We start from the raw sequence: 20,867 nt of genomic DNA, 5'->3' as shown, positions 1-20,867 counted from the left end.
TGGCAAATCAATTTCTAATTCCTTTCAATTCCGTTTAATTACCTCAATTACCGAAGCAACTCGTCTAACTGCCGGATTCGCCCTATTTCCTTGCAATTCCTTTCAATTTCTTTCAATTCTCTTTCAATTTCTATAGGTACTTCCTGTCAATTTCTTTCATTAATTCCTGTCAATTCCTTTTAATTCCTGTCAATTCCATTTAATTACCTCAATTACCGGATCAGTTAATCTAATTGCCGGATTCACTCTACTTCCTTTCAATTCATTTCAATTTCTTTCAATGGGTGACTGAAGTTTTGACAAGTTATTTTTAATCGACGTAAAACATTATTCTAAACAAAAAATTGTTCAACGGTAATGTCGCTAAAATGCACTGATCTTTTTATAGTTTCGTCTAAACTTCGAAACGTACAGTAAAAAAATGACAAATTGACGGCCCTATATTTTTGATTTTACACTGTTTTTAGAAATTCTTTTGATTAGAATTGTCGATACCCATGTAGTTCTTGCTGCATCGAGACTGGAAACGGCCTCCGGCACATTTTAGGCGGCTGACAAAATTGGGTCGATTTAGGGTAAACAAAATTAATTTTATAAAAAAAATCTGTGCATTTTAGAGGCATACCGTAGAACAATTTTTTGCTTAGAATAACGTTCTGCGTCGAATTGGTCAAAACTTCAATCCGTTATTCCCTTTCAATTTCTATAGATACTAACTGTCAATTTCTTACAATTCCTTTTAATTCTTGTCAATTCCATTTAACTAGGTCCCACCTTTTGGGCGGGTCAGGTCCCTTGACTGACCATTTTTTAAATATATTTTTGATCGATTTCATTGTTGAACTTCCGAAGCATCACTGATACAAATGCCTACATTCACGCCGTAAGTGTGCCTAAAATTTGAATTTTAAGTGAACGATTCGATGAAAAAGTGAACCGAAAAATACATTTCAACGCTTCATTGTATGAAAATGACGCTACATTAGAAAGACCTCCGCACTTTCCATTTTGAATTTCGACCGCACTTACGGCGTGGATTTGATTTAAAAAGTGTGGTACAGCGGGCTCGAATATAATACGTCCAAGACGTATTTGGCTTTGACAGAGATTTAAAAATATGAATTTTATTGAATTCACCTACGATATACACCATATTAACAGCTTACAGTAGTTATTATACATTTTAGCAGTTATTGGTAACAAATGCTTCAAATTAAAAATTGACTTCTTCGGGAATTGAACCGGGGACCTTACGGTCATGAGCCAACGATCTTTCTAATGTTGCAGTATAGTATTGTTGGTTGACATTTCTTATTGTTGAACCGTACTTTGAAAGCGAAAACGTGTGTGGCGTATAAGTTACGCAGAGTATGTTATAACGTAATGCACACAAAAACTACTTCATAAAAAATGAAAGTATTTTGACGAGTATTTTTCTAATTTACATTTTCTTCGTGTTAAGAAATATAAATATGATCCAAATTCAACGTTTAGGACCAACATCCACTATATACGTTTAACATACGTTATGTGCGTTAAATCTCCATCCCACTCGTAAGTTATTCTCATTCCACGTACATCATCACAATACGTAACACGAGAATATTCAAATCTGACAATTGAAATACGCAACTATGTTTTCACCGTGTCCCACGTATAGAAAACATTGTCCATGTATCATATACGTCAATGAAGTATATTCCACCTTTCCGACGAATTTTACACATACCCGGAGTATTGTCTGATTTTTTTTCTGGGTGAAGTCCCCCGGTACTTACTAAATTTACAAAGCCTTCACTCGTGAATAAAATATGGTAATGTTTACGGCATTTTAAATGAAACGGCTGATAAACGACCGATAAATTAATTTAATTTTTTTTGTTGTTTCTTCACTTTTGTCATTTTTTTCGTCGAACGAACAGAAGGCCTCTCATTACATTTCGTAGAAGGATGAATTCCCTAGGAAAGAACAAAACGCCTTATCGTTACATTTCGTAAAAGGATGAATTCCCTAGGAACGGAAAAAACTCCTTCTCATTACATTTCGTTGAAGGATGAATTCCCTAGGAACGAACAAAACGCATTCTCGTTACATTTCGTAAAAGGATGAATTCCCTAGGAACGGAAAAAACTCCTTCTCATTACATTTCGTTGAAGGATGAATTCCCTAGGAACAAACAAAACGCCTTCTCATTACATTTCGTTGAAGGATGAATTCCTAAGGAACAGACAAAACGCCTTCTCATTACATTTCGTTGAAGGATGAATTCGCTTGGAACGAACAGCCTTTGCTTTATATTCCCAAAATCGACAAAGCGTGAAGGAAATTCGATTTTTTTTATCTTTTACTGATTTACTAAAGAGGTTTACCGACCTTTTGGTCACAGAGCCATAGTGAGAGAAGTTCTGCCGCTTGTGTTGAAACAAATTTGTTAAGTGTATATGATAACTACTCGTAGAGACTGTGGCTTCAATTTGGCATACTTTAAAATTAAAAAAAAAATCGACTCACCGATGAAAAATTACAAAAAGTGCTCCCGACCATGACTTTTCCAGAAATTTTTTGGAGTTAAAGCTTTCCAAAATCTGTGACTGGGAAGCAAAATAGTCGTGTCGTAGCTCATTTTAAAGAGAATTTCAAGAGCTTTCAAACGAATATAGACTCGACGTAAAGTTTCACTGGGTTGCAGATTCATTGACCTTCCAATGTGTTGAAAATGGTACGAGAAAAACCATTTTTGTTTATTTTTTTTAATGCAAAAAGTGGTTCCAAATTGTTCTTAGCGCTATGTGGTCTTCAATACTTTTAAAACAAAACAAAAAATCATGAAAATCTACAAGGAGCCTACCTCACGATGAACCGCATTCTATAAACTTCTTTTCCCTGAATTCGTACTTAGTTAGCACTACTTACAATACACATCAAATAAAGCAAACGTATAGAACCTTAGTGCTTCGTACGCGTTTAATTCCCTGGCTTTTTTAGACACTCGGTGGCATAAGCAACTATTATAAAACGAGAGTTGAAGGTACTCAGTCGAGACTTAGAAGTACCTTTCATGTGATTCTTACCTTCCTAGAAATGGTCTCGTTCCTGTTACTTATGTATATTACCAACGCAGAGTACTATATTGTATCAAATAGTTTTTTTTACAGTGTTTTACAGTTATATAATACACTGTCAGGTTACAGTACCCTATTCAGAGTACCACTCATGCTTGAAGTGCGTTGATATTACGTCTGAGACAGATTGGAAAGAAAAACTCAACTTAATTTATAAAATGTAAATTTATTTTACAAAATCTTTAAAATTTAAATTAAAATTCATTCAAAAATAACTTCGGTTATAAAGTCAAGGTTCGTTTTGTTATTATTATTTTTCAAACGAAAAATTCTGTAAAGTTTAATTGAATTAAATACAAAAAAAAACTTTCTTAAATGATTACCAGGCTAAATTTATGGTTAAATTTTTGTTTTAATTTCTGTTATTAACTATTATTTCTCAACTCAATGTCCTTACTCTACACAAACCACAGACACACATACAATTAGAATGGGCAATGAACTAGTTTATTCTGTTAAACTTAATCGTAATCTGAGGTCTTAAATGATTTTTTATTTCTATTTACAAAAGTTTTACTTATATTTACACATAATAGGTTGATGATGGTAATCCTTAAGCTTAACTGTTTGAAGTTATAAAGTTCTGTTACTAATTATTTTTTTCCATGAACGAACTCCTAATGAAATGATTTACATTTTTGTTTTGTTGAATAATTTATTCCAGAGAAATGATAACAAGTGGCTCCCCGCATCGGGCTTATTTAATAAATTAATTTTACTTTAGTTATTACATCCACCTGTTATCATTTTTTTGGGGTTTAAACAAATCGTCATTCCATAGAATGCTTATTAAAAATGATCGTAATGTGAACTCTCTTTGATAAAATCTAATGATATTTAAGTGGTTGACTTTACGGTATACGTCTAAACAACTTTATGGCTGTCAGTTGATTATTTATGTCATATTTAGTTCTCGTTGATACAGACATTGTATTAACTGTTATGATAAGGGACTATTTTAGGGTAGACATTTTTACATATTTCTAAATTGTCCCACATTTTCCTAGATTTTCAGAGATTTTCTCACATTTCTCTTAATTTTCACAAATAATGTTTTCTGGAAAATTTGGAAAAATGTTGGAAAATATGTGAAAATGTCTTCAGAAAAATAGTCCCTGAATATGATATTTCATCGTGTTGATAATATTGTTTGAACATCGAGCATAAACAAAAATTAATTGCTACACGGAAAACTCATATATGCACCCCAGACGAAGAAATCGGGAACAGCTTCACGATTATAGAACATTAGTTGTGTGCTGCATATTGATCTGAGGATCATACAATGCCCGCCTAATGAATATTGTTGTTGTGTGCTGGATATTTTTTTTCAGCGTGCAGGTCTTAGCTGTATGCCTGTTTTATAATATAAAATGACGCCATTTTTTTCAATTCAATAAACATCCTAATTTATCGTTTAATAGAAGAAATTGATTTAATTAACTTTATCAATTTTATTTGCGTTAGCAAAAAAAAAACAAAAAAACTTTTTCAAAAAATTATTTTTTTTTATTTTCAATTTTATTATTATTATTTGTTATTAGCCGTAGATTTATATTTAAATTCATCATATTAAATTGCTAACAGATTTTTTTTTTGCTTACGTTTTTTCCGGTCACCCACCCAAGTACTGACCGCGACCATCGATGCTTAACCTCAGTTTCTGACTGCCAACGACTTTACCACTGCTGCTATACTGCTTGCATATAGTGGCAGTCTTATTTCGAACCGTTGTTACTTTGCTTTATGCAGCACACAGGCATATTTATACCTGCATGCTGAATATTGACTAAATGAATAAAGTCGTCCGTATTTAGAATGGGTTATGCAACAACATTTAATTGAATTTATTTTCTATGAAATGTAGTACTTCTCCCCACTAAGCAATGTCATCGGATATTATTATTTTAATTCTGAGCCTGGTTCTGAATTAGAGGTTTTTTCAATCGTTCTACAAAAAAACTGTTCACATTAATAGTGAGCATCTATTACGCGAATTAATAAATTAAGATTGGCTCACCTAGTTTGTGTATATTACGTAGGTGGAAGCACGGGGTTTCAGGGGGTTTCGAACATTTAGTTTTTTCGTGTTGCAGATATTGCAGTGTCAAATTCTGTCCAAGATGTGACATATTTGCAAGGTATTGGCCTTTATCACAAAGTATAATCAGCGTAACCTTCGTAAAAAGAATCTTGAATCTGACAAGAGCATGTGTGCCAACGTGTAAAAAACAAATGTTCAAAACCCCCTGCTGAACCGTGGCGATCCTCTTGTCAAACGGACAGTACATAAACAAATTCCATCATTTATTGCTGAATACCACCAACTATTTCTGTTAACATTTCAAAAGCCTTTAACACCGAAAATGGATTTAAAAGTTCGTTCGTCAAAATTTCTATTGAAATACATAAATGTAACATTATCATTGCATATTAATTCGGTAAAAATAGAAATAACTTTAAATGAAGGAATAAAATTAGATTTGATAATCATCTTTATGCGTATGTTCTTGAGATCTTCCTTTTATTTCATTAAAACAATAAATTTATTGTTGCATAGTCCATTCTAAATACAGACGACTTTATTCATTTAGTCAATATTCAGCATGCAGGTATAGTTCGATAGTACCATTTAAACAATATTCGGCATGCAGGTAAAGTTAAGTAATACATCCCACAACTAATTTGAAGATATAATTCAGCACACAGCAAATATATACCTGGGAACCTCACAATATTCCTACGAGCTGAATAATATTGTTGCCGGAACTATATTTTGAAAATATTCATATTACATGTTTATTGTAATACAACACACGGGAACATTATTCAGTCTGCAGCAAATATATGCAGCACACAACAAATGTCGAATTTGCCGAATTTTCCGTGTACAATGACAGATTCTTAAATTATTGCAACATTGTGATTATGATTTCTCTGATCGTTAAAACCTTGTTTGATTGGAATTATTTGTAGCTATATAACAGAGGTGAATTTGAAACAAACATTTGCTAAATGACAGGCAAGATGATAATGCACCCCGAGACTAACTCAGCAAAGTGTGGCAAATATTTTAAGAAGCGGGAGGCGGGAAATAGAATTTTCGATACTTTCGGTGTAAATCAAATAGTAATTTTAAGACAAAATATTGAAAAGTCTATTTTTAGTTTGACATTTTTCTTTGATCCGAGGCGAAGCAGAGGGTAAAAATCACACGAAAACATGAAGCTTCATTTTAATCCCGAGTTATTTCATACTAGAATTGGAGGATTTCTCCTCCAACCGGAGCCTGTTTTAGCAGAACCAAATTTAATTTCGATGTTAGTCTGTAAAGAAAATGAGTTTGCTCCCTGTTGTCTGTATATGGCTTATTGAACAGAAAAGAAAAATCAACACGATCGATATCTTGACATTATATTGTGCAATCTCGTTAATTAAAACGATTAAAATAAAAAATATTTTCATTAGAGTTGTGTTGGCTTAATTATAACAGTCTGCTGTGTTTCGTTTTGTAATTCAAAGTTGGCCCAAAGAAAACACAAATGCTTTCGGGGAAACTTTGAATGTCTTCGATTTATAAACTAGCTATCAATGAATGTCATTCTCCTGTATTTCCATCAGCCAATTCTTGATACTTTCCTGTAATAACGAATTTCTATCATTTTTATCGGCAGTTTTCTCATGAAATTCATTTCATTTAGTTAAAGATTCTAAAAAAAACGTGACACAAATCACAAAGTTTGCTCTTCACAGTGAATGTACAATGTGTGCATTCATTCAAAATGGTTAAAAACGGTTTTTCAAGCGGTTAAACCAAAAAGCTCTTTAAGGACAATAAAAACAAACAAAAAATAAAAATTTACGCGCACCATCTTTAAAAGCTTTTTACTGATTCGTTAAAATTTCGCATTGTTAAGTTAATCCATTTGATGTAAATTATCCTGATAATCATCGTATTCATCATCTGGACCCTGATCCTCTTCTTCCTGATCGTATTCGCCTCCGTCTGCATCTGGACCAGTTATATCTGGAGATAATCTGTCCGGCAGATAATCTTTGTGTGGAACAGATGGAATTGTGTGCTCCTATAGTTGTATATTAGTGCGTTTCATTAATACAATACACGAGAGTTAGTAACACAAAGATTAAGTGAAATAAAATGATAAGCATTGGAATGACATACGAATGCGATCGATTCACACGAAAAGTTTATTTATCGTTTATCGTAATTTCATACGAATATGAATCGATTACATTTATATCTAGTTATGGCAAGCACTTTTCTTTTTGCATAAATGATGTAGATACCTTCGGTGGTCGCCAACCGCAACCTGGCAGTGGTAAACCATCAGAGCCTAATGGACAAGGTGCGTCCAATCCTGGTACGCCTTGGTTTAAAATTTGAATTTTTTTCAATAAAAATGTTTTTTTTATGTTTTCTGTAACCATTTTTCTTCACCTTGTTCACCTTTGTCGCCCCTATCACCTTTTCTACCACGTTTGCCAATTGGTCCGGCATCACCTTTACCACCTTTTTCTCCTCGAGGACCCTCTTGACCCGGAATACCATCCGTTCCCTACAGGTTTCACGCCATGACAAGCGCATAAATGAAAGCGGTAATTTTAAGTGTTAAGCTTCGTGATAGATATGTTTAATGTCGATGTGAATAAACAATTCTCGCTTGAAAGGGTCACATTTGTGGCTATGTACAAAGTACAACGAAAATCTGATCGTTGTGTCAACAGATTTTCGTAATTATTTTTGATTTGAAAGGTAAATAAGAGGTGTGAAAAAACTTGGTTATTGAAAGTTATAGTTAGACGCAATAAGGTCTGTGTCTAGCACTAGAATTCCAAGTCTTAACAACCTGGGAAAAATCAACAGGACGATTCTATTCGATGCACCTTGTTTTTGGAGCTTTTATTTTACACAACAGAATTTGTAAAACAATGAAAAAACCGACAAATTGGTTGATCTAATATCATTATTATTATTGGTAATGCTGCTTTGAATGTCTAATTAGATGATGCGCGGAAGCACCGAGATCTTTTCTTACGTTCATTTTTAAAACAAAACAAACTGCTTTGCCCACGTAAAAAATCCCACTTTCGTATCTAACCTGTTATGGCTGTTACTCTCCGTTTCTTTTCCTCATTTTGTATGATATTTTAAATGGCAAATGAGAGAAATCAGAGAGAAACGAAGAAGAACAGCTTCGATATGAAATTGGGATTTTTACGTGTGCAAAACAGTAGTAAGAAAAAGCTTAAGCGATTAACGCTTTTGAAACTTAAAAAAGAAATAAAAGCCAAGACGAAATGAAGAGAAATGATAGAAACCATCAACACTTTCAAAAAGCAAAAATGAGTCCCGTGGTCAAAATATCCATATAGCCACGTCTTTATCCGGATTACTTTTATTATTATATACATAAAAGACAACAACAAAAAATCTTCCTAAAAAGTAAATTAGTGGGACAGATTCGTATTTCCTATTAACGACTAATAGCACACCCTTACCAAAAAAACAAAACAAAAATCTTACCGGCAATCCTGGATCTCCTCGTTCGCCCTTCGATCCGGTTTCACCTTGTGCTCCCTTGAAACATTTAATACTAACATTAAAACGACTTTTCGTCAAAGAAAATTTGATTTTGTCCGTTTAGTTGTTTACCTTCATTCCATCAAGACCAGGCGGGCCCTTCAGATTACCAAAACGAAAATAATAATCGTAAATAAATGAATTATGTAAAATTAATATAAAAAAAGAAATTCTGTTATCGCAAAAAAATCAATGAGAAAAAAATAAGAAATAAAGGAAAAAGGAAAATCGAGAAGAAATTTTTGTCTGTGTATTTGTTTATGTAAATGGGATAATAAATTCCAAATGATAACACAAAATCGTAATAACAAAAATTTAAAGTTAAAAAAAAAGTAAGACAAGAAATTATTAATAAAATGCAAATTATGCAACAACCCATCAAGCAAAAAATAAAAAAAAATAGTCGAAGATATCCAAGGAAATTCATGAGGCGTACAGTTATGAAAATACCAAACGAAAAGAAAATATTCAATTCCATTTCACATGCATCGTTTATTCATCCATAAAATTTGTTGGTAAAATCTTATTTTTTTTGAGTGGTACTTATAAATAGCGATGTCTTTTTATAATTCTATAAAAATCTTAAACATTTATCAATCATTTTATTGTATTTTTTTACATAACATTTAAAATCAGTTTGTTGCTTCGGAAATTTGTTTTTTTTTTTTAAATATCAAATTAAATTAATTACAATCGTAACATTTCTTTTACTGCCTCACAATCAAAGCCTTTTGATCGTTGAATGGGGAGAGATTTATTAAGTGCAATAAAAAGAAGAAAAAAAAATAATAAAAATTTGGAAGGTGGTAAGAAGGCAATATAATCAGAAACATTTGAGTCTCGGTACGGCCAGGTTGCCGTTACACATAATTTTAAGCAAAAAAAATTGTTTGGTGCTAACATTAATATGAAATGGCTACGTTCTAATTTGAATTTAATAAAGTGAATTACGGTACGTCAGCTGTTACACTGATCATTTGGCACAACTAAATAAAACATTTATGACACAACTGCATCTTTGCAGTTAGAAGATGCGGGAAAATGTGATAAAAACGTATAAATACAATAGAATTGGAAATCAACGGACCAAGCAGTCACAATGAACTTGACAGTGACATGACAAATATCTTATTTGCATGAAACTTAGTAAGTTGAAAACTATCTGAATTTGACTGTAAATGAATTCTACAAAATTTCGATGCCTACTTTATTACTTATTTGAATTGAAGAATCGTAAGGCGTAGTGACCTATTTCGGTCAGAATATTCCAAAAATCGAAATATCACTGTGAAGCTATGATGGTACATTTTTTGCCAAATGAAGAAAAGTGCAGTAGATAAATTTGACCTACATTTTTCTTCATTTGGCAAAAAAATATGCCATCATAGTGTCACGGTGAAAAGCCGTTCTAAAGAATGACTTAGTCAAAAACCAGTCACAAAACCTTATGATTCTTTCAAATTTTCTTTTCTTTTAAATTTTAAACTTTAAAATCTAAATAAGAAGAATGTCGTCTCGTAGTACTGCTTTTGAAATAACTAATGTTACCTAAACCAAATTTTATTTTACCAACACATTTTTATTGCCCGTTCCCGCATCTTCATTGATTCTTTCGATTTTATATCGTCTAATTTCGTGTTCATTAGTTCGATTTACCAGCATGAATATAACGGGGGTAAACCATTATGGCTCGTAAAGTTCGTGAGTAAGGCGATTTCGTAGACATAAAATATATGAGGGAAATATCAAAAGTTCACGAAATTGCCTGATGGTTTACCCCTATTATAATCAACTTTCAAAACTATAATTCAATCTATAATTCTGATTGGGGATGACAAACCGAAAAGTAGGATAAAAATCTGGACCTTTACAAATACCGTTGGAATATACGTTAGGATACTTGAAATACTGAAATTGTACCGATTTGTCACCTGTAGATTACTAAATTCAATTTGAATTTTGTTTTTATTCAGTTGTGTATTTAGGCAACGCAGTCCGATAACAGGCACATGAACAGATTTTTTTAACGGTCATTTGGCCTCTTATTTTAGAGTGCGTTGATTTAGGAAACGGAGTCACGGTCATTATGACTGGATAAACGAATAAAAGCAAATGATTTGTTTCTCTCAAAAATGTGTAGAGCACACATGTAAATTGTAATCAGACATAGCATTTATCAGTAAGCCCTCATCATCTGCAATATGTTTTTTTCTGTTTTCTTTTTTTTGCAATGAAATGTTAAATTAAAAAAATTAACATTTTCGTTTTCAGCGCCGACTGTTCAACATCAAAGTAAACATTTTCTTATCCTTTCTACCATTTTTCTTTTAAATTTATTGAAACCCATAAAACGTAAGTGATTGGCTTTCAAAATAAACAATTTGTTTTGGCCTATAAAATCATGATCGGTATACCGTATTTACATAATGATTTGATTTGTTTTGATTATTTTTTTTTTCTTTATTTTTTTTTCTTTTTGTTAAATATTCCTAGCCTAATTAATTAATTTTTTTTACATTAACTTTTAATTTTCCTTGTGACAAATACATTTAATATTTTACAATAATTGGATTTCCTTTTCTTGAATTAATAGAACATTTAAGATGTTTCTTTGTAATTCGTTTTTACGTACAGCCTGCTCTACTTTTAAAAGCTCACGAGATCAACCTCCATAGAAAATACGGTCATTTCTCTTTGGATGACGATGTTTTCCAGGTTGATTGATGTCATTTGCATTAAAAATACAGCCAGCGAATCAAAGAGTAATTTGAAGGCATTTCCTGGTTCCTCAGCCAATATACACTTGTTTTGTTTATATGTAACCAAAATAGCGTAGCTCATATTCTATCGGAACTGTGAGCCGCCTGTGGCTTTTTGGATATCTGCACAGCCCTGCTTCTAGCATGAACATAGAAAATATGCGGAGGCTGATGAAATCACAGTAGGCACTGCGTTTCTGTTGTAGAGATAGATGACTTGCTTTTGTTGTATGAGTTAAAACATACAATACAAACAATCCTAAGCGGTAGCTCGTATCACTAAAGCCTCCAAATTTGACACTTGTCAATTCAGTGTTAATGCTAGTAGCAGTGCTGTGATCTCTGCAAATATGCTGTACTTACATAGTTTATGCATATGAAAGACTACTGCTGCATTATAAAGTATATCTATCTTATCGCGTTTCTGCCTTACAACGACTAGAAAAACCGCTGGTGTCTCAGATGGGTTGCGTGCATTTATTTACCGTGGAGAGAAACCAGGAAATGTGTTCGAATCACATTTTAACTTCAATGCAAAATTCGATTAACATATTTTCAGTAAGCATTAACACAAAAGAAAAAAAGAATATTTTTTGATGCCCTCCTAATGTTTTGCATTTTTATTTTGTAAATATGATTTCGTATAAAAAATTGTGATCATTTTTGAAGCTTTTTACTCATTTTGTGTGAATGTTTAATGAAAATATTCCATTGAGTTGGTTCATTTTAATTTTTTGTTTGTTTTTGTTTAGTTTTCTTTTTAGAGAGGTGATTATAGATATGGAAATTAAATAGGGGGGTAAAGATATCAAATGTGTCATGATTTTTTGGCTTTTTAATGATTTATAAAAATTTATTTAATTTAAACATTATATGGATGGATGAGTACGAATATAGAATAATTAATTAATTTTTTTTTTTGTTTAAGTCAAACGTTTATCAATTTTGTCGTGTTTGATTCTTGTTGTTTTTTTTAATAATAAGGGATGGAATGTGATAAGTTTCATGATTTTAATTATACGATAAAAAATTAGAATGTTGCTATTGTTGATAGGATTCAGATAGACAACAGATTGACTTAGTATCCATCGACTGGAGGACACGTTTTAACGTAACTGAGACGGTTAGTCAGGAATCTAAGAAATATATTGCATAAGAAACTAACTTCAAGAAATTATTTGTTACATTTTCTCAAGGTCTGTAGTTTCCTTCAATTAAAAAACAAATAATTCACAGAAACAAAGATGTAAACCCAACAAAGAGATATGGTTAATAGCCTTGAAGCGACTTGTTTTAAAATCAAGGTACATCCACAACTAAAGTCAGGTAATGATTGGGAGGGGTACATCGAAATTTAGTCGGTTTTCAATGAAGTGGACACTTGCTGAAAATGGATGGAAGTCGAAAACATGGCCGACGACAACAACCCAATTAAGACTTGTAATCGTTTATGAAAGAGTGTTAAAAGAAATGAAGTAAAAGATTTTGTGTCAAACATTAGAAATAAGTTAAAACAACAGAGCTGCATTATAGTGCAGGTACTTGTGTAATTCCGTACGTCTTAAGTTCTTTAAAAAATTTCTTTGTTTCATATTGTTTGCCATGAAAAGTTGTGGAACATAATTTTTTGCCGGAAAAGGGAAAAAAATTTACCAGACAGAAAAGCCTTTGAAGTCGAATATCTCCGAAAATACAGTTTCTTCTGTTCTGTTCTAGACACTAGACATTTCTTACAGTTTTGGCCATTTTTTCGGATAACAATTAGACTTTTAATAAGTTTGAAGTGACCAGAGTCACTTCCTAAATTTAAGTGACGTCTTCCAGAAGTGGGGATAAAAAAAATAGTCTGAATTCCTTTCAGTTCAATAGGACCTGGACTATTATGTAACGCACTACTAAAACACATTTAGCTCTGATTTAAGATGTTTTCATGGAAAATAAGTAAAGAAATTCTGTAGAAAAGGAAGGACGATGGTTCGAGAATGAGTAAATTAATTTCCTGAAGATTAGTCCTGTTTCACTGATAGACCAGTGGTCTGTCTATAATTGACTGTGAATTCCATGTTCGAAATGTTAATTTGAGAAAGTCGATGGAAACAAAGATTTTACGCATGTAACAGCATCCAATCAACAATAACAACGACGACTACAATCTTTTTTTTATAAAGAACATACTTTCAGATCAATTTATTTCATTTTAATTTTTTTTTTATTCAAATGGTGTCGTGTAGAGAGACAGAGAATTTTGAAAGAGTTTTGTTTTTCGTTTTTAATATTTGATATTACATTACGATTACGAAGCACAATTTCTACTCGCTTTTTTTCCTTAGATTTATTGTCGTTATCAGTTCTTACAAAATGAAATTAATTCAAAAGTACGTTTCTTATAAAGTCTACAAATTATTAATTTTGAAACGAAAAAAAAATCTTTTTTTTTATAATTATAATTTACAAACGTAAATTTTACTTGGACGTTTTCGTTCGTTTTAATTTTTTTTTTAAATTTTAATGATTTTCTTTTTGTTAAATTTAATTTTGCATTAAAATAAAATAAATAAGAAAATTGGTGGTATTTTGGCTAATAAAAAATATATTCTCTTTCTGTTTCGACTTTACTTCACTTTTGGGTTTATTTTAATTGGCATTTTATTTACTTATGTGTTGTCGTTTTGCGGAATTCTGAGCAATTATCAGGTGCTTCTTGTTTTATTTTTTTTAAATAAATTTTAATCATAACTCGTTCTATCCTAATAACTCTACTGATTTAATAAATTTCCATCAAGATATTGAAAATGGAAACATACTTTCGTTTATATTTTGTTGGGAGTCTATCGTATGCGGTTCACCTGTATCATAATAAATTTGGATGAAAGTTTTAAATTACTGTTCGTTCAGGTAGATAAAGTTCGCTGATTGCATTCTTGCTCAGTCACTATTTTGATCAACATATACACGATAGTATATGTTCAATGAAAACAAATCGGATGAAGTTTGACGTCTGAAAACTAGCGAGACGGAACGGGGTTTTGTTTGGAACGTTTCCAGTAGGTGGATTCATGTCAATGTGACCTAATTTGGCAAATTAACCTCGCTATCAAGATACATCTTGAACAGTTCAAGTGTGTTAGAGAAAAACAAACAAGAAAATTGGATCCTGAAGATGATGTTCATCATTTTCCTGTTTCAGCACAATTGGCTACGCACACATTTGAGAATTGTTCCGATAAGATTCGCTTAAATAACTCAACAATTCTCTGACATTAGCGATAATTACAAAATTTCGACGTAATTTTAAACGATTTCTTTTCCAAGCCTGTAAGCCGATTGTGCAAATTTTATTTAATTACTTTGGGAATTCATGTTTAGCAAAGCGGTACAATTTCACCCTTATGTCGAAGAGGAAAATGCTAATCGAAAACAATTACATGTATGCACCGAAATGCTACAGAAGTGCTTCGTGGAAATGGAATCTATTTGGCTGCATCGAAATTGAAGTAATTCGAATAATCGAAAATTGAAGTATCAATTGGTGTGCGCCTTTATTAGCTCGAATGTGAGGTTTTAGTTCAGCAGTGGCGGTTAATTCTCGATTTGTATTTCAAAGATAAATTTTTGATAAGAATCTTTCTTTTTCAATGGCTATTCAATGGAGAGTTGAAAATTGTTATCAAAACGTGATGGAAATTTACGTATGGTCGGAGTGACTATTCAATCACACAATCTTAATCAAGCCAGCTTTATCTACCTAAATTTTTGCTTGTTCGAATTAAATACTGTTGTTTAGAAAATGGTTTTATTTTTGCCATTCGTATCATGCCTAATCGTGAACACAGTGCGCGCACATCCGTAAAATACACATGGTTTCTCATTTATTTTATTTTGTTGCTTCTTTTAAAATTCTATTTTTTTTTGTCAATTTTCACTTTTCTTTATCATAAATTAACAGCTTTTGTTACACATTTTTACATTTTGCCTCTTATTTTTTGTTAAGCTTTCAGAAGCCAATCGATTTGTTAATCTTGGGGAATGATATTATCTCGCCGATTTACGCGGATTTTTAATTCGGTTAATATGACCACACCTGTTTGGAAAATTGTTAATTATGTTAGTTATGACGGATTAAGCGCTTGCTACGGGGAAAAAACTTTGTATAAAAAAAACGAATTTATGTAGAAACCATAAAATGATTCTTCAACCGAAAAAGGCGTATAGTGTCTGGGTAACCCATTTTTACTTCACACACGAAACTTTTTCAATTTTTACGCTAACTTGGAACACGTAGAACTTCGTTGGAAAAATAAGAAATTGAAAAAATGAGTTCTTACACCAGTGGAATTATAAGAACCAACAATATATAACTTAGGATGAAACTTCAATCACAAACACATTTATAACTCTATTTTTATCAGATTTGTCCCGAATAGAACAACATCTAATTAAATCGGTAGCTGCGATAGTATCAACTAGTGGCCTCATTCGTTCTTCCTTTGCCAAGTGTTATATGTGACTCTTACATAATGTCATTCAATCAGTTGACGGTGTTGTGTTTTATTCCTCAATCTTTAATGAAAATTTTTCTACCAGCGATTATTTCTGGGAAAATGTTTTTCCATATTTTCTTCAATTTTCCTAGATTTCTCCAAATTTTTCCAAATATATTTTTGGGAAAATCTAGGAAAATATAAGAAAACCCATTAAAGTATGGGAAAATTCAATGAAGCTTGATGCTTCCTCAACAATCTGCAAAATACCGCACGAGCTACAGGAAAATAAATCCGTGCGTTTCATACATTTTCGAAATTTTCTCCATACATTTTGGAGTAGGTATGTGAAATTCGTAATTTTTCACTTGTGTAATTTTTCAATGACCCCTTACTTAATTCACATGCGACATCGGGTTACAAAGTGATATACACTGTGATGTACACATCATAATGAATACAATTAGCCGGTTTGAAATTGTTGGATCTCATAATTCCGTTGAATGACTTTTTGCAATGATCGCCAGGTTGCGAAAATATTAATTAGAATGGAAAGATGTTATTTCGCCAGTTGCTAATTAAATATTTGGGTTCAGCAAAAATAAGCACAAAGTCCAAGTTTAATCCTTTCTTGAAATTTTCGAAGGACTTTCGGGAGAAAATAGATATTATAATTACTTACCGATTGTCCAGGCCGTCCTACGGGCCCAGCTGTACCCGATTCACCACGAAATCCAATTGGACCCTGAAAATGAAAGTTCGTTATTTGTGAGCTGTTTATCTAGAAGTTTTTCTTTTTATTCGCTTACCGGCAGTCCCATTGGACCAGTATCACCTTTGTGACCTTTTTCGCCCTGAAAGTTTTCATATCAAATTAATAAAACGGCAATCGACGGATCAATGAGATTTACTTACACGATCACCTTTTCGACCATCTAATCCTCTCTCCCCGGGTGGACCACCGTGTCCAGGCGCACCAGGCGGTCCAGGTGGTCCAACTACCTGTGACGTAAAGTAATTTAAAGGACGGAAAATACATAAATTTTATCAAAAAGAACATGAAATGCTTTCAGTAACAATTAATAAAATTATTTTCATCAAAAAAAAATTGGTCTAACTTACATATTCTACATTTGTCGACATTGAATGCGAATGCTGTGAATGTGGTGCATCAGCCATCCCTTCGTCTTGTCGTCTTCTCATTTTACGATACTTCTAGGAAAAATTACATTTTTACAAGAACAAAAATTACTAAAATCATAAGACAAAAATTAAATCATAAATGTATTACGGAATCACCGCGATCTCCTTTGTCTCCTTTAGTACCCGGATATCCTGAAATACAAAATTGCGTCTTTTTTATTCGTTCAAATAACATGCAGTAGTAAACAGCCTCAAGGCAAACATATCGAACGCCATAAACAACTATTGCTATTGCGACAAATACATTAAAGAACGTCAGATTTTTCGTCGCTAAATGCAAATACACTAATACTTACGCTAAATGCCAAAAGTAAGACTTTCATGTAATTTTTTTTTTTTACATTTTGACCTGACAGATTTTGACCAAACGTAATGACCAGTGTGTAGTGCATTATCTCAGGACTCCACCTCCGGTAAAGTAATTAGTTTTTCAATGAGATGTACATCTGCTGAGCGACAATACTTTGAAATCATGATATAAAGAGTAGATAATGAATTTTTAAAGTCTTATTGCACAGCAGATATGAGTCCGATCGAAAAACTAATTACTTTACCGTAGTCCTGAGATCTTTAGCTAGACACTGGCATCATGTTTGGTCGGAATCTGTCAAGTTAAAGTTTAATTATCTCTAAGATGACAATTCATTTATCGTTTAGCGTTAGTATTACCGTCTTTGCATTAAGCAGCGAAAAATCTGACGTTCGATATTGTATTTGTGGTGTGTCTGTGTTGAGGCTGCTTAGGCTTTTTTTTAGAGTCTTAGGAAATGTTTTACGTTTTCAAGTGAAAACGGTTAAAAATTGCTGTAGAAGCACAGTACCTGGTGGACCTGGAAGACCTGAAACATTACGAAAAACACATATAAAATCAGCAAATTCTCACATATTTCAGCAAAGAATATCTACCTGGTGGTCCTAAATGTCCTAATCCTGGAGGTCCGATATCGCCTCGATCTCCCTTATCGCCAGGGGGACCTTGATATCCCGGCAAACCTATTGCAAATACCATAAATTGAAACAGTGTCTTTAGACAGTAAATAAAAAAAACGTTTTTACCTGGTGGTCCTTCAATTCCTGGCTCACCTGGTAAACCTGTCAATAAGCAGACACATTTTAAATGTCAATTTCCTAACTTAATCAAATTTAGAACTTACCATCTAATCCACGTGGACCTAACGATCCGGATTCGCCAGGCTCACCTTTGTCGCCTTTCGTTCCGTCTCTACCGTCTTTTCCGTCACGTCCATCAACTCCTGGTGGGCCTGGAGGTCCTCTGAGTAATGTAACATCGTCTTCGTATTCGTTTTCTTTGCCTTGACCGAAAAGCTGAATGCAGAGCAGATAAGAACGAGTAAATAGGTTAGTCTTTCAATTCGAGTTTTCGTTACGGTTGTCCAATATTTTCAAAATTTTAGTAAACCACATTAATATTTCTACTTTATTCTACTGACATTAAAAGCTACGACTGGAAACTATAAATGAGTATGAGTAGACTTCGAGTATTGCTTACGATTGATTAAATTCGTAACTAGTAACTGTTGAAGAGTTGATTATACAATTAGCAGGTTCTTAAGACATTTCTTCACGCTACAAAAGTGTACCCTTAAAATCCCCTGTTACATTTATTATTTGTTCTCTTTTGATTTATTCAGTGATTATTAGGGTTCCAAACATTACCAAATGTGAATTTAGAGAAATCTTTATTTTCCCCTTGTTTAAGACTTAAACTTTAAGGCCAGGTGAAGGTGTTTACTATCGCAAGGTCAATAAACAGCCTTCACCTGGCCTTAAGGACTTAATTCAGAAAATAGAGATGAACTGAATAAATGCCTTTACATGTAGAACTCTCGGTTCCTTTACTATTTTTTTTTATTCAGAAATCTGTTGCAAATTTTCCGTGAAGGGACCTGACTCACCTAGTTCAATAAAGCGCTTGAAATTTGCACGCGATTTTTTCATTTCCGGAGTAAAAAAAACTTTTTTGTCGAGACAATTAAATGAATTAGTAGATGTTTCAATAAAAACACAAAGAGCATCGTTACCACGACGGGAAACAAAATGATTTTCAAAAAACGATTTTTTCCTGCGACTATTCGCTATCGGAGATTGCATAACTATAGCCCTTTAACAAAACAAAATTGATGAATAGATCAATTTATACGTGACTTCTTGCCTCATTTATAGTTTCGTGTACATAACCAAAAGCGAATGAAAATTAACTAAAGAAAAACAATAAAATAAAAATTATACTTTACTTACATTAACGCAATAAAATCGGGTTAATTAATTAATTGCAAAGACATTAATTTTCAATATTATGATCTACAATTTATTTTTGTGGTAGTAAGCGTCGCCATTTGGTGCTCGGTGCGCCTCGGTGCTTATTTTTTGAAAATAAAACCATTAAAAAACAAAATGAGTAGGAAGCAGTCATTTCCAGTGCACGGTAGATTAGGCATGCCTGCTAGTATAGCAGATAAAATACAGTTTCCTACTATAAAGTTGTTGTTTGACATGTTAAAACAAAAATTTGATCGGCGTGGCCGATTATGGTCGTTAACTGCCGCTTTGTGTAGGAAATTGTGATAAAAGCAAACTCACAAGTTGGCGAACACACTTATCGAAAAACTCACGAGTGAGTTTGCGAGTATCACAAAGATGTTTCCGAAATAATAAATTCCGTAGCAGCATCCAACATGTATGCTGGTTTTCATGCAAAAGTTTATTATCACAAAGGAATTCACGTAAAATGAACCGAAAATGGATCATTTTAGCAGTGGACAAACTGCTGTTTAATAATCAACTTTCCAATGGGGTAAGCATTACATATTTATGGCAAAATAGGTGTAAAATGTTTGACCTCTCACTCGGCTCGGGTTAACAAAAACTTCACGTAAGAGCACTCTCATAGCTATTGGAAGATGAATGAAAATATTGATGTGATGGAAGGGATGGAGCTTTCCGTTTCATTACAGGCTACAGAAACCTTAGCTGAGGCCTCTCCCATGGTTGAAGCTATAAAATATTGTCCTATGGGTACCGACTCATTTGTACAATGATGGATTCATGCCTAAAAATACATTTTCTGATTTAAACACTGCAAGTTAAGAAAGTTACGCGGGAAAGCCACCCAACTGTTATAAACTTTTCGAAAATTGAATGACGATATTTTGAAAGCAGTTTATAACAGCTGAGATGGTGTTTTTCATTGACAACTTTCTTAACTTCCAAGGGTCCCCGTACTTTTTTTTTCAAAAAATGTCTTTTTAGGCATAAATACATCGTTGTAGAAAGTAATCGACGGTCCTGTAAGAACACTTAGCTAAGTTTTCTGTAGTTGTAAAGAAACTGAAAGCTCCCTCATTTCATCACTTCAATATTTTCATCACTTTTCCAATAGCTATGAGAGTTTTTTTACCTTTCATATTATGAAAAAAGTTTCTAGCAATTATAGACTAATTTAATACGAGAATGGGAAGCTTCAAATTTAATTAAATTTCGAGTTAAAGTGATTCGACAACTTTAGAGACCTTTTGGCACCCATTACCGAACGACACATTATAAATTAATTAATCGGAAAAATATTGTGATAAAAAAACACTGCAATTGCAATTTGTATAAGAACTTAAAAAAAAAGTTATTAATGAAACGAATATCACAAATCTCCTACACTTAAATTTCCTATCTATTGCTTCCACT

At 32.8% G+C, this 20,867-nt stretch overlaps 1 protein-coding gene across 12 annotated transcripts in view; it reads right to left on the bottom strand.

Moving 5' to 3' along the window:
- Window positions 1-6,520: 6,520 nt before the first annotated feature.
- Window positions 6,521-20,867, bottom strand: part of LOC119067469 (collagen alpha chain CG42342) — a 221,188-nt gene continuing 206,841 nt past the window's right edge. For 7 of the 12 annotated variants that reach the window (XM_037170460.1, XM_037170469.1, XM_037170462.1 and 4 more), the window contains 15 exons: window positions 18,323-18,494; window positions 18,225-18,260; window positions 18,075-18,161; window positions 17,990-18,007; window positions 17,257-17,300; window positions 17,088-17,180; window positions 16,881-16,967; window positions 16,775-16,819; window positions 16,648-16,710; window positions 8,798-8,824; window positions 8,669-8,722; window positions 7,583-7,700; window positions 7,432-7,511; window positions 6,993-7,208; window positions 6,521-6,762 (listed from right to left, as the gene is read on the bottom strand). In XM_037170460.1, coding sequence (XP_037026355.1) covers window positions 7,041-7,208; window positions 7,432-7,511; window positions 7,583-7,700; window positions 8,669-8,722; window positions 8,798-8,824; window positions 16,648-16,710; window positions 16,775-16,819; window positions 16,881-16,967; window positions 17,088-17,180; window positions 17,257-17,300; window positions 17,990-18,007; window positions 18,075-18,161; window positions 18,225-18,260; window positions 18,323-18,494 — 1,092 coding nt within the window. In that variant the 3' untranslated portion in view covers window positions 6,521-6,762; window positions 6,993-7,040. Of the gene's footprint in view, window positions 6,763-6,992; window positions 7,209-7,431; window positions 7,512-7,582; window positions 7,701-8,668; window positions 8,723-8,797; window positions 8,825-14,562; window positions 15,566-16,647; window positions 16,711-16,774; window positions 16,820-16,880; window positions 16,968-17,087; window positions 17,181-17,256; window positions 17,301-17,989; window positions 18,008-18,074; window positions 18,162-18,224; window positions 18,261-18,322; window positions 18,495-20,867 lie in introns of those variants that run through there. The other 5 variants (XM_037170461.1, XM_037170464.1, XM_037170468.1 and 2 more) reach the window with 4 other exon arrangements.

The sequence above is a fragment of the Bradysia coprophila genome (genome assembly GCF_014529535.1).
Source record: "Bradysia coprophila strain Holo2 chromosome X unlocalized genomic scaffold, BU_Bcop_v1 contig_12, whole genome shotgun sequence".
Taxonomy (NCBI): Eukaryota; Metazoa; Arthropoda; class Insecta; order Diptera; family Sciaridae; genus Bradysia; species Bradysia coprophila.
The sequence above is the reverse complement of the archived record's forward strand: the minus strand, read 5'-3'. Positions and strand labels throughout refer to the sequence as shown.